This window comes from Perca flavescens, chromosome 20, assembly GCF_004354835.1.
Source record: "Perca flavescens isolate YP-PL-M2 chromosome 20, PFLA_1.0, whole genome shotgun sequence".
Classification (NCBI taxonomy): domain Eukaryota; kingdom Metazoa; phylum Chordata; class Actinopteri; order Perciformes; family Percidae; genus Perca; species Perca flavescens.
In genome coordinates, this window is record NC_041350.1 from 25,198,779 (window position 1) to 25,213,047 (window position 14,269).

General features: G+C 44.7%; 1 protein-coding gene across 5 annotated transcripts in view; it reads left to right on the forward strand.

Moving 5' to 3' along the window:
- Positions 1–14,269, forward strand: part of pcnx1 (pecanex 1) — a 51,448-nt gene that overhangs the window by 5,943 nt on the left and 31,236 nt on the right. For 3 of the 5 annotated variants that reach the window (XM_028565282.1, XM_028565277.1, XM_028565278.1), the window contains exons 3-9: positions 854–959; positions 2,785–2,821; positions 3,729–3,794; positions 3,899–5,635; positions 8,026–8,155; positions 10,951–11,144; positions 12,902–12,995. In XM_028565282.1, coding sequence (XP_028421083.1) covers positions 854–959; positions 2,785–2,821; positions 3,729–3,794; positions 3,899–5,635; positions 8,026–8,155; positions 10,951–11,144; positions 12,902–12,995 — 2,364 coding nt within the window. The remainder of the gene's footprint in view (positions 1–853; positions 960–2,784; positions 2,822–3,728; positions 3,795–3,898; positions 5,636–8,025; positions 8,156–10,950; positions 11,145–12,901; positions 12,996–14,269) is intronic. The other 2 variants (XM_028565279.1, XM_028565280.1) reach the window with 1 other exon arrangement.

A 14,269-nucleotide genomic window follows, 5' to 3' on the forward strand; every position in this document is an offset into this window, starting at 1 on the left:
TAAGTAACACTGAATGCCAGGGCTCTTTCTTTTCTTTAATGAAGAGTTTTAGCCCTCACTTTAGAAGGAACAAAAGCCCGTAAAGTTCCAGCATTTTACTGCCCATGACTCAAAAGAAGTGACTCATGTTCACATTCCAAAGGGAGTGCTTAGTGGGACGCTGAGAGAGGCGAAAGGCAACACGAAGAATGGGAGCGCTCGACCACAGGGGCAGTTGCAGTCGCAGCTTTGCCCGCACATCTGGAGTTAGATTCCAGGTTGTTTGAGTTTACAGTAGAGCAGACGAGTCGAGCTGACGTTGAATAAGGTGTTTTTACACCACCACCCACCCTCATTTCTCCCTTTACTGGTCCTTTTTTCCAGTCTCCCCTCATCCGCTCTATGCGTTGTAATTCATTATTTGGAGTGTTTGTGTTGTCGTTTGACCCGTTATGAAACGTTTTTTGGCATATGGAAATGATTTATAGACAATCGCTGCCAAGTTATTTGTTTCAACATACCAACTGGTTAAACAAGCACGTCCGGGCTAAATATAGGCCTAGAGCAAATCCACATGGATGCTTTCATCTGTTTTTGCTCCATTTTCAAAACCCATATAAAGGATGTAAAATGCAGGCCTGTAAAATAAAGCAACCTGATTTGTTTTGCTCTAAATTAAATCATATGTACTGATTGAAGGGAAGGACCTACAGCAAATGGCTTTTTAACAGAGCCAACTGTACATCATCTGAACAAGATAAATGGCACTTTTTACTCTGTACCATCTATTCAGTTGTAAGGGAGGGAGTGCACTGTGCCTGTGCTGGTAATACAAGTGTATGTGTGCGTTTTGATTGTTTGTGTGTCTGTCCAGGGACCCTGGAGGGGGTATTGAGATGGCAGACTTCATCAGGCAAGAGACTCCACCAGTGGACTGCAGCTCCAGGAACTCCTATATCGGGTTGGAGTCTAACCAACAGGTAAGCAGCGCACTGGTTTGCAGCATACTGCATACCGGACCGGGCTGAATATATAACATGACCCTGATTATGAGACCCACCCCTCTCTGCCTTCTTTCTAAGGAAGAGAAGGCAAATATCCATATGTATAATATAATAATCTATTTCAGCAAACATGCAAAACTAGTAGGACCCTATCTTGCACCCGGCACAGCACGGCTCAAAGCCCGACACAAGTGTCTTTGCTATTTTAAGACCGCCCACGTCGTTTAAATAGCAAATGCGCCTGCGGCCATGGGTGTGCTGGTCCTACAGGGAGGTGTGTTCAGGTGCATTCTGGGCGTATTGCTATCTTGAGGCAGCGGGAAGTGATCGCGACATTGATCAACAAAAACCTGGTCTAAAATCAATAGCGCTGCATTAGAAAAATGCACCTACGCTTATGCACAGTGCGTGCACACTATGCTTGTTACACACACACACACACACACACACACACACACACACACATACATACAAATGCAATAGATTACAAATACAAATATTACGGTGAAAATCTGCCATCTTAATAGCAATGCGCCAAGGTCCAAACGTGCCTGGCTTTTAAAGGGAATGGGAGATGATCTCTGATTGGTTTATTGCATGTTACGCCCAAAACACACCTCTGATTAATGAAGACACTAAGTACAACCCTTTAGAACCATGCGCCAGGCGCACAGACCCTTTTTTTCCGCTGTCAAACTAGCAAAAGTGGATTTGGACACGCCCTGAACGCAACTGCGCCAGGCGCTTCACGCCATACGCTTAGATCGTTAAAATAGGGCCCATGGCCTTCTGGGATTTCATATTCCATGTACCATCCCAAAAGAAATCCGCGTTACGAGTGAGAGTGTTAAATGCCTGGCGACATTTATTTTGTGGCTTTGAATGTAAAGTAATGCAGGTTTCTTTTTTCCAAATGTAATTTACAGGGAACAAATGTGCTTCTAAAATGTAAGGAATTGCTATACATCATTGTAAGAGACATGAACTTTAAAAATATTTGGGTTTGGGCCTGGTTGGAATTCAGGAAATGTTGAGAGGCATGTTTCACCATATTCTGACACTTTGTAATTTCACACCCGTAGTGCACACTAAGAGCTAGGACAAACCTGGAGCTGCGTGCGTGCGTGCGTGCGTGCGTGCGTGCGTGCGTGCGTGCGTGCGTGCATGCGTGCATGCGTGTGTGTGTGTATGTGTGTATGTGTGTGTAAAGGGATCTTTTCATTAGGAATGATCCTCACGTAGCTTGCTGTCAGTTGATCTCTCCCTAAATATTCAAAGTGATTTAGCCGTTTGATTCTGCGAGGTATATTTAACCTCTGAATCCCCATGGGGGACTGGCTCTACGTCTTTGTACTGCGCGTCCTTGAGTTGCTAATCAGCCGGCGTGTTCTTGCTCCGCTGCTGCGTACCAAGTTGGAAGGGAAGCCAAAACTTTTCTCTGTGATGACAGCGACGAGGCGCCAGCTGTTTTGTAATACACAAACGGCGTCTTCTTTCGGGATGTTGCGTTCTGTAAGGATCACACGCCTTGTCAGCTTGCCATTTCACTCCAGAAACTTGCTTTTGATATCCCATTGATCTTTTTCAAAAAGATTTTGTTTGTAAGATTATTTTTTTGGGAGCATTTTTGGGCCTTTAATTCCACAGGACAGATGAAGACATGAAAGGGGAGAGAGAGGGGGAATGGCATACAGCAAAGGGCCGCAGGTCGGAGTCGAGGAGTAAACCTCTATAAATGTGCGCCTGCTCTACCGACTGAGCTAACCCGGCCACTTGACTTATCTTTTTATTCAAATTTCAGATTGCATCCAGCCATGGAAGAGCAACCGTATCCAGAGGTAACTACGAGTACCTTGTCATGTCTGCTTGAATCATTTGCCAGATCATTTCCCTTTGTGTCCATGTAAGAACTGACTTCATTACGAGCACATTACTGGTCAGTTTTGGTTTTGCAATTGTGTTTGTGACCCTGTGATACATTTTTTTTTTTTTTTTTTTTTTTTGCGGGATCACCACATCCATGACCACGATCATCCCAGTGCCCAGGAGATGTAGTCTGATTCAGCATTACCGTGACCTCAACAGTCACACCAAGATGAGGCAGCATTAGACAGGCACTGCTGAGTTTGAAAAAAAAAAAGTAATACACTGTAAGACCCAGCATGGGAGTCATTCTCCCAGTCCTCTTTATTGGAAAACTTAGAAGAAGACAATAAATGAATTTGTAGCTTTGCTTCTGGTCCACTGTACTCCACTGAGTGTCAGAGTGAGGCGGCTGCGTTGTGTGAATAATTCAGCGAGTCTGTTCGATGCCATTATAATTAGCTGGCAGTTTGTGATGACAGGAAATGGTCTGAAGTGGGACAAGGGCTCTGCTGGGGTTTAGCTTTTTTTAATCTTCTTCCCTTCAAGGATGCCATGCACTCAGACTGTCCCATCGAAAACTCCCGGGAAAGTGCCACCAAATAAGACTTGCAGGGTTTGAGGGTTTTACATCTTTGTTAAAAAAAAAAAAAAAAAAAAAAAGTGATCTTGCACAGCCATCAGGGCATTCGAGGAATCTGTTCAGAAGAGCTCACAATATTTGGTTGTCTCAGGTATACTTGGGGGCACCTTTCAGAAGTAGGGATTCTGAGAAGAATGTAGACGCGAGTTATGTGTGGGCGCCCAGGTTTAGTGGTTGTGAATGTATCCATAATTGATAAAGCATGTCCTCTCTTAATTGCTTTCTTCCTATCTTCGCAGGAGATGTGGGAAAGACGTCAGACGACATCAGTTTGACTCTTGTCGAGAGCTGCAGCCACGATCATGGTAAAACGCACGCGTGGCATTGATTCCTTCAACAAAAATGTTTTCTCATTTCCCTGGCGGTGACCTCTCATTTTTAAATGCTTCTTCTCTCGGTGTCCATTAAGATCTGCTGTCGGACGCAAAGATGTACTGCCTTGTTCCCAATGACTCCTTCGCGTCCTTGCAGCCGTCGACATCCCTGTGTCCCTCCGAGCTGTCCAGGGAGCCTGCGGATCTCTGTACCCCTGCTGCTTATCACTTCAGCCTGTCGCACTCCTCCTGTGACACCGAGGTGACCACTCACGCATCCATGCAATCTCAGACCTATCGGAAGGAGCTCCGTTCCCGCGGCCTGCCTCGGACCTCTAGCTCGGCGGGTTCTGCTTTCCCTGACCCGTGTCTGCCGGACTTTGCTCTGTACCCTCCACCCAGGAGAGGTGGCCTCGACCCCGTGTGTGAGCTGGAGACTGCCAGACCACACAGGCCAGGCGCGTGTGCCAGAGAGGGGGCCAAGCGGCTGCACCAGCAGGACCAAGCTGTGCCCTCCACCTCGGGAATAGAGTGTTATAGGCACAGAGAACCGCGCAGAGTAGCTCGCTCTGCCTCCAGGGAGGCAGGGGAGGGCAGCTCGGGACTGTACCAAGTGGAGGTAGGCGGTGGTGGGAAAGGCTCCAGCGGGGGAGGGAAGTCCCAGGGAGGGGAGCGCAGCGCTGATAGCCTGAGGAGCTTGAGTACTCGCAGCAGTGGCTCCACCGAGAGCTACTGCAGTGGCACAGACAGGGACACCAACAGCACTGTCAGCAGCTTTCACAGTGAACAGACCAGCTCCACACATGTGGAGAGTCTGCTCTCCCTTTCAGGGGATGAGCGTGCACGGGACCGAGGAGATGCCGTATCCGCGCCCGCAGACGGCAGGACTTCTAGCCTCGGCAGCATTAGCTCCCGCGGTCTCGGCAACCTTCCCTCCAGGGAGGCCAATAAAAACCCTCACGCCAATGAGCTGACTGCCAAACTACCTGCCGACACGCCGTCCTCTGCCCCCCAAGAGCCGGTAGAACCTGGCGGGTGCCAGGAGGAGCCTGGCGTCAGGACCAGCGCCGACGGCTCGACAGGCGTGGCCGCCAGCGAGCAGGAGCCGGCGAAAGACGAGAGTCAACCGAAGTCGGCCAACATTGTTCAGAGGACTTCCTCCCTGTCGACACAGCGCAGTGGGCGCCGGCGGACTGGCAAAAAAAGGGCAAGCAGCTTTGACGCCAGCCGCCACCGGGAGTACATGTCTTTGCGCGGCGTGGCCAAGCCTTGTAGCGCTGTGTTTACTGGTGGCGGAGAGGAGGACTCCAGCGATCAGAGTGAACTCAGTTGTGCCTCCAGTCTCCACTCCGCCCACCACCTAAGCACAGACAGCTCATCCAGCACCACGTCCCGCTCCTGCCACTCCCCAGAGGGCTGCTACAGAGCCCTGAAAGCCAAGCACACGGCAGCCAGCGCAGCCTCCTCCTCTTCCACGGCAAAAGCCGCCGCGGGATCGGAGGCAGGAGTGCGCACCGAAGGGAAGCGGCGCACCTCCCGCCGTACCCCCAGCACAGGCAGTGCCAAAACACACGCCAGGGTGTTGAGTTTGGACAGTGGTACGGCCGCCTGCCTTAATGATCCCAGCCACCTGGGAGCTCCAGCTGGGCCCCGGCCCCGGCCCCTTACCACCTCCAAGTCGGACCTGGAAGCCAAAGAAGGGGAAGTCCTGGATGCGGCGTCCCTGCTAGGTCGCGCCTCCCAGCTGGAGTCAGTGACCCGCTCCAGAAACAGTCTGCCCAATCAGGCGGCTTTTACTGAGCCTCAGGATGCCACTGCTGCTTCCCTGCGGGGTATGTACCACACACAGTGCTCCTGACATACTGTACACATTGCATTCTGTCTGGTTTACTACTAGTGTTTGATGACAAGTTGTATGTTGTCCCTGAAATGCATCACAAGAAAGGTCGTGTTTTTACCCCTATTCACATTTACCAGGGCTGAATACTCCACATGCACTCTATTTTGTGAATTATCCGCAGAACTGTATTATACTGAAATGGTCCCAGACAGAATATAGGCAACATTATTCTGTCTGTGTTTGTTATTTTAGCTTGCTTTGCAGATTCCGATTGTTCAGGTGGTAACTGAATGATACTTGCGTATTGTAAATACTGTAACTGGAAACCATATGTCATGCTCACTTTGCTGGATAGCTGCTTTCTGGCCTATTAGCAGGAGCATAAGGATAGAACTGACAACATTGAGTTTGAGTGTGTTGGGTGTAGTCCTCCAGACATTAGGCTTGGTGTGTGTGTGTGTGTGTGTGTGTGTGTGTGTGTGTGTGTGTGTGTGTGTGTGTGTGTGTGTGTGTGTGTGTGTGTGTGTGTGTGTGTGTGTGTGTGTGTGTGTGTGTGTGTGTGTGTGTGTGTGTGTGTGTGTGTGTGTGTGTGTGTGTGTGTGTGTGTGTGTGTGTGTGTGTGTGTGTGTGTGTGTGCCTTGCTCATTCAGTGTAACCATGGTGAGTTTCCATGGAGTGACAATTCTGACCCAAACATAGTGGTTCTTGTGTAGATCACTATTAGCATGACAGCACTGTGTGTGTGCTTTGTGCTGAGGTTAGACAAACAGCAGCTCTCTTATTAGTGTCATACACACCGTGTCCCATAGGCACTCCCTCCCCCAACTTTCTTCATTTCTCGGTTCTTGTTCTTTGGCTTCTGTGTGTTGTGGACATTTTTCACGGTGTTGCCGTTGATTGTTACGTAGCTTTCTAGAGTGTGCACTTCCTGGGATACACCAGTGCAGAGGCAGGATATGCCTGGGCACGTCAACTGTTGGCCTGAAAGATTTCACAACAAGTGTTTGATTCCTGCCGCCTGGATTTGTATTGAGCCATCAAGGTCACAGTCAGTTCCACATAGGGGCATTCATTGGTAGTAGAAACTAGCATAGCATTGTTTTTTTTTTTTTTTTTTGTTATTTCTTAACTTTCTTTGACTGGACTTGAATTCGTCAGTTGTGGTTATTGGTGGGATTTTCCTGGACTGGAAATATGTGCGTTCTACTCCTCGTGCCACTTGGTATTGTTATGCTGAAGAGCTCATTTGTTGCAGCCAGCCAAAGTATATTTTCAGTGAATAAATAGTGCATTCTTTCTCATGTAAATGAAAAATTAGGAAAAAAAGTTTTAAGTACATTCATCCCAATCATTTTTGCTGCATTCAGTAGGTTTCTTCGTTTGTGCTACACTGTGTTTTAACATGTCACAGATGAACCTTTTAAATGGTTTTATTAAAAGAATAAAATGTGTTGGTTATTAGTTATTCTACCTTTTGTTTCCATTCCACTAACTCTCCTACAGGTTGCCCTAAGGTAATGTCATTAAAGCAACACTAGCCACTGTGGCCACAGGTCACAATGACCGTATAATGGTAAATGCTAAAATGTAGCATAACAGAAGCAGAAGTAGAGAAGTGTCCTAAAATGATACAGCCATAGCTATTTAAAGTTTGCCAACGTTAGCCGCCACGAGCTACTGGTCACACCAGATCAAGTGAAGCTGTAGCAGCAAAGCCCCCGTGTGTAATGAAGTGAGCAAGGCGGTGTTTTATTACTTCTCAGTTGAACTTTTCATCTGTAAGAGGAAGGCTGTGTTATTTCATCTTTCAAAAGTTATCGTCTTGCTATAAAGTCACTGACGTAAGAGGAACTTGGTGAAATGAAGTGTTTCATTATCCTTTTATTCACCACTTGTGGATGCTGTCCAGCAAAAGCTGTAAGGCTTGCTTTTGCATGCTACATTTCTATTGTGGAAAATGTGTCACTTTCAGACATATGTTTTAGTATTGTTCTGAGATTATTTAAGGGTTTATTTAATAGTCAAAGTAGAGACACGTACAGGAAATGAGGGAAAGGAGTAATATGCAACAGAGGTCCCCAGCTAGAATGGAATCACCATTCATTTCCCAGTACCCGGTTGTCAGTCGTGTTGTAGCAGGTGTCTTATTTTTTAAAGTGGTTGCTCTCATTTTAGAGTTAAAACTCTTCATCAGTAGTCTACAGTTCAAGCGGCCGATTTTTGTAACTGTTGTTGCTTTTTGTTTTTGAAATGTATCTGAAATCCAGCATAACACACGGACACATCACCTCATACTAGTCTCCACATAAAGGTCTCTCTCAAAAAAAAAAAAAGGGAAACGCATCCAATGTGACTGGCCAATGATGTCTCTCACCATGACAGCCCCGGGGAGCGAGGAGACGGTCATATTTCGCCGTGAGCGTAGCACGTTTCGTCGGCAGGCTGTGCGGCGGCGACACAACGCAGGGAGTAACCCCACCCCACCCACCTCTCTCATTGGATCTCCTCTCAGGTACGCCGTGCATGGAGCAGGGACTCGTTTCTGTCATAGTGTTGCCTGGTGTGAGCATGTTACCAGGCGGCGCTCTCTCTTACCTGCCCCCCCATCTCCCCCCCCTCACATCAACACCCCCTTTTGCGTCTGCTGCAGTGCATGACATCAAGCAAGACGTCCTCTATCATTGGATGGGTGTCTCCACTCTGCATGTGATGTCTTTCGTCCTCCTTCTCTCAAGACTTTTACTCTTTTCATCCTGTTATCATACGATCTGATCTTTTAAATTCCACATTTAGAGCATGGATCAGAGACAAACTCAAAGGCACAACGCCACAAAGGTCTGACTAATGTACTTTGGCTGACCCACCATCGGCTGTCAGAACTGCACATGATGCGTTCAATGATATACGTAGACATGCTGCTGTATCACACTGCTTTGCCCTTTTGAGCAGCCTTTCTAAGGTTGAGAGATGAAGATGATATTGATCATTTAAAAAAAAAAAAAAAAAAAAAAAAAAAATCAAAGAATTAGGTCATTCCCCACAGGAATAGACTGTGTTTTTGTTGTTTTTAATTGTGAGTCTCTTAGCTGCTCATTAATATATACTTTAACAGTCCAGCTTTTAACACCTTCTAAACCAGTTTTGCACAAGTTTAGGACAAATTCACAGGAGAAAAATATTAATAGATCTTTTTTTTTTTCTTCTATAACATACATTTTCACTAACTTATGAAGGTGTATGGCCATTATTCCCGTTATAACTCTATAAATCAAATTCCTGTTGCAATATCTGATTTGTTTAAAGGTCCCATGACATGATGCTTTTATATAGACCTTAGTGGTCCCCTAATACTGTATCTGAAGTCTCTTTTATATAGACCTTAGTGGTCCCCTAATACTGTATCTGAAGTCTCTTTTATATAGGCCTTAGTGGTCCCCTAATACTGTATCTGAAGTTTCTTTTATATAGGCCTTAGTGGTCCCCTAATACTGTATCTGAAGTCTCTTTTATATAGGCCTTAGTGGTCCCCTAATACTGTATCTGAAGTCTCTTTTATATAGGCCTTAGTGGTCCCCTAATACTGTATCTGAAGTCTCTTTTATATAGGCCTTAGTGGTCCCCTAATACTGTATCTGAAGTCCTTGAAGGCCTTGACCAACTGCCACTTTGCTCGTTTGAAAGCCATGATGTCTCTCTCTCATGGGTGGGTCAAATTCTCTGGGCGGGCAAAGCAGAGAAAGGGGAGGTAACCTTGCTCCTTATGACCTCATAAGGAGAAGATTCCAGATCGGCCCATCTGAGCTTTCATTTTCTCAAAGGCAGAGCAGGATACCCAGGGCTCGGTTTACACCTATCACCATTTCTAGCCACTGGGGGACCATAGGCAGGCTGGGGGAACGCATATTAATGTTAAAAAAAACAACTCATAAAGTGAAATTTTCATGCCATGGGACCTTTTTAAAGTGTGGGCACCTCTGCTACACTGCAGCATTTTAGTGTAGTGTTAAAGTGGCCATGTCTCCAGTACCCTTATCAGTCCCTTTTGTAAACGTTATGTGGGATCTTGAAAACTGGAGTCCTCTTTGGAGTTGCGTTTTTAATTCTCGCTGTCCACAATGACAGTGACCTGACATGATTTGAGTACTGTCCTGCGGAATTCTTCGTTGTGCGTGAGTTTGCAGCCTGATCAGAGAGACCATGTCATCACTGGAAGGTCACAGGTCTCATGGCAACAGCTTGGGTGTCCCTTCCTGTCAAATTCGCCAAGCGTAAAACCCCTCCGAGATAGATCTAACAAAACAACTGTCTATTACTGTATGTAAAGTGGCATTTTAAGCAGTGTTAGCATGACAAACGTAGGACACATAAAGCTGAATGTTTACGTTCCGCTGGTCCCATGCTGTGGATACACAATCAGTTCCTGGGGTCTGCATAAGTCCTCTAGTTTTTTTGTACAACTGCCAAAAGCTATTCACCTCTTAGCCAAGACTCTTTGTTTTCCTGCATCTATCTAGCAAGGTCACATTTCTTAAATGCTGAGCCTAGAAAAATGTTAAGCAAGGAAAACAAGTGTGCAGCCTGCCAGGGTTCAATAAACTTGCAAAATGCTAAATCGTTCTCTCTCTTCCACTGATCCCTCCACCCTCCCGTCCCTTCATTCCAAAGCCTTTTTTTTTTTTTTTTTTTTTTACTTTCATGGTGGTCTCGCATCTTAGGCTTTTTCAAATAGTTTTGTCCCTGTGTGATCATTTGAAAACATTATAAATGTAAGTAATCCTACAGTTAAATCATCCACCAGTGGTATAGTTTATCAGAGTCATTGTGAATGATCTCCATCCCCGGCTTTATAATTTTTAGAAGGGGGGGAGGGGGAGGGAATGGTCTTGTTGGTCAATTTTAGTCCCTCGTCTGTAGCTTCTAGCATCTTCTGCAGATCACTAAAATGTGTAGTTAATGTGAACACTAACTGTTAATAGCAGTGTGGTGATGATTGGATGCAAATGACATGATACAAATCAAATCAAGTCAGTTTTATGTACATAGCCCGATATCACAAATTTGCATGAGGGCAGGTGTAAAAGTGCAAAAGATTATCCATTTGTTGTCAGAAATTAGCCATGATGTCTCTGGCCATTTTCTGCCTTGGAGTTGAGGGGCCCAACTAGCATCTGCATCCCATCACCTGAAACCCCCTTCATTATGAAATGACCTGTCACCCCCCTCCCCCCTGTGATGATGTTGTGTATCAACAGAACCCCCCTCTGGGCCTTCATCGCTTCTCATTTCCTCCCCCTTCTCCCCCAACAGTCTTCAGGAGGCTCTCAGCCAGGCCTCCCAGCCTTCTACTTCCCAGGTGAAAAGTCAGCCATCCAGAACCCCGTCCCAGGTGACCGTGCTGAGCGCAAGCGCCTCCCTGCTGGCCAGGAATGGAAGCACACACCTGGAGGGTTCTCAGGACAAGGCCTCAACGGTTGGCGCTACCAGCTTGCAGGACGACTTCGGTAGGGAGCCCACGAAGAGAGCCGAGATATTACGATGAAGGCATTTCTCACGGAGGAGAGTCGGATTGGTAGTTTGTGGGGAGGTGGATCCATATGATAGATTTTTTTGTTGCTGTTGCTTGTATTGTTCCGGTTTCTATGCTCTGGTTAGAAAGTTGCTACAGTGGCTTTGATGGTTTGGAATAGCTTGAGGAGAGCCGGTCCTAGCAGAGCACTATTATCCACGGTGGGTGGACTGACGCAATCGGTCATAGCTGAGTGCAATTATCCATGCTCCATTTATCACTGTCTGTGATATTGTCTGTATCCAATACTTGACCTCAGCTTGGACGTTACTCTTTGGTCCCATTATCCCCCCCACACTGCTGACAACACAGGGTTACAGATTGTTGTTGATGCCTATGAATACACATTTTTCCACTGATATCCTTATCAGTTCAGTGATTCCACACACAAAAAAAATTGTAAGCGCTGTTTAACGTGCTTTCTCTGAAGCGGTGGTAAATGGATTACTGCTCCTACTTTATAATTTGACCCAGAGCAGATGGCAGATATTATGAGAAACCTGGCGGTCTGAGTACATGTGTGCTTCCTATCTCCCTAGTATTAATAATTCTCGCTTATCCGCATAGGATTTCACTACTTTGACAGTATCTGAGTTTTTATGTCAGACATGGGTTTCCTGAACACCTGTGCCCGGTTGCAACACGCGTCTTCAGAAAATCTGTAGTTCTCTGAGGACTTCTTGAGTAAAGAAATGCATTGCACAAATTGAACTCGGGTTATGTTTTTTATCAGATATCCTTGAATAAATATACTTTAATCCTGAAGTACATTTCAAAGCTCTAAGGAATTCCTGAAAGGTTGTTTGTATTTTCATCTTTAGTTATGAAAAGGGAAATGCCTTTTATTTTTGTCATTGGCAAACTGGAGGACATTGGAGTGTTTTTGAGACTACGGCTGCATCTTTTATTTTTATTCTTGTCATATGTCATTTTGGATTCACCGGACAATCCCTTTGCGTCGTACTTTCTCTCTTTCTCTTGGCTTATTTATGTATCAACAACTCCACCCCACCTCGTTCCAGCTGAGCCTTCTTTTTCTCATTTTCCCCCAAGCATTTTTAATAACCAAACTATTAAAAACACGGGCTGCAATCAAGGTTTCCTTAACCTGATCAGGTGCAGCGTTACCGTGGCAACTTCTTTTATATTCCTCCTGGACTGTTAGGAATAATTCAGTATTTCAGCAATCTATTTACCATGTTTCTTGCAATACCCGTACACACAATAGTTTGGAAATTAAAAAGAAAAATTGAAAGTTGTATTCAAACAGAAGGTTGTTAAATGATGTCTGTTTGGGACGGTGTGTAGGATTTGTGGACATACTTGAAATAAGTCTTTCTGTCCAGGTTTTGTGACATATTATAGTTGTTGAGCTTCATGGCTGCTACGTTTTTATATCCTGCTTTTATAAATCGCAATAAAGCTCCACTGAAGCAACAGCTTGTACGATGGGAACAAGCTAACTGGTGTTGGAGGAAATCACAGCCTCTTGCTCATAGCCTCTTTGGGAGGAGACCCATTCACTCAACGATCCCATTAGCTGAGATGAACACAAGGATATTACCAAAGTTATCTAATTGCCTGCATGTAGTTTAATGAAATTATTCCCACAGACAAAGTCACTCATTCTGCTTGTGATTTCCGTGGACTGACTTTGCGTCTCTCTCTCCTCTTGTTGTTGTCGTTCTCCAGGAAAGATCACGCCCTCCTTGTATGAGGCTGGTGGCTGTGACATGTCCCTGGTCAATTTTGAACCTGCAACCAGACGAGCCTCCAATAACATATGGTTAGTGTCAAACTGATATTTCATCTCATTTGTTTAGTGGGATTTCAGATGATGGCCATGTTGTGTTTTTTTTTTTTTTTTTTTTTTTTTGTTTTTTTTTCTCACAATGTATCTGTCTCTGTAAAATTAACTTAATCTAACGTCTATATTGTTCTTGACTGGGAGCAGATCATTTCATATACTGATACATGTAATTTGGTGTCCTGGTCAGTTATGGTCAGTGTAACGCTTATCAGTTAAATTTTCTAAGCACAAACGGACATTTGGAAAAACCGAAAAATGGGTTCAAATATCTAATTTTTCATTTTTTTCCACCATGACAAATTAAAAAATTGGATCTTTAACCTGTTTTTCCAATTTTCAGTTTTTTATTCAGAAGATCAGAAATTGAGAAAATTACAAAATTGCGTCTGAGCTCCAATTATTCAATACTGCAATGGTATTCTCTCACTCTACTTTGCGGAATATGCAGGTTATTAACTGCATATGGACCAAAGAAAACCAAAACTGATGGGTCAGAGGTGCAACTCATGGTTTCGAGTGGGTGGGGGGGGGGCGTAGCTAGGCGGTACGAGGGAGAGAATACCATTGCAGTACTGAATAATTGGAGTTCAGACGCAATTTTGTAATTTTCAAAATCTCTGATTCCTCTGAATAAAAACAGTTTAAAGATCCAATTTTTTAATTTGTCAAAGTGGGGAAAAAAAATGAAAAATTTGATATTGGAACTCATTTTTTCAAAATGTCCGTTTGTGCTTAGAAAATTGAACTGATAAGCGTTACACTGACCAGTTATACTGTACATAGTACAAAACCAAGATAAGGGATTAAGCCAGGATTTCCAGTTATCCTGGCTCAATGTAGCCTGGACTCGGTTTCACAAAACCAGAGGCACCTAAGTTACCATGGAGATTTATTCTGTATAGCTATAATTTGGGAGGATTATACAATTATTAAAACCTATCCTAATTGTATAATCCTCCTTAATGATAGTCTTAGTCTTATTTCACTGGCCCAGTTTTTGACCTTATATTTAGCTGGGGGGAAATAACTGATGAATACACTCTGTTACAGTCATGTTTACAGTGTGCATTATATGTATCACTTAATTATCTTTATAGTTTCTAGATTTTAGAGTCCAATTTCTGCAGTGTCTTTCTCTTCTATGTCCATATATACACGAGGGAGCAAATCATATAATATTTAAAGAAGGAAACTCATCCTCTATATAAAAAAAAAAAAAACAATAAAAAAAGAGCCACTTGTCATTTGCA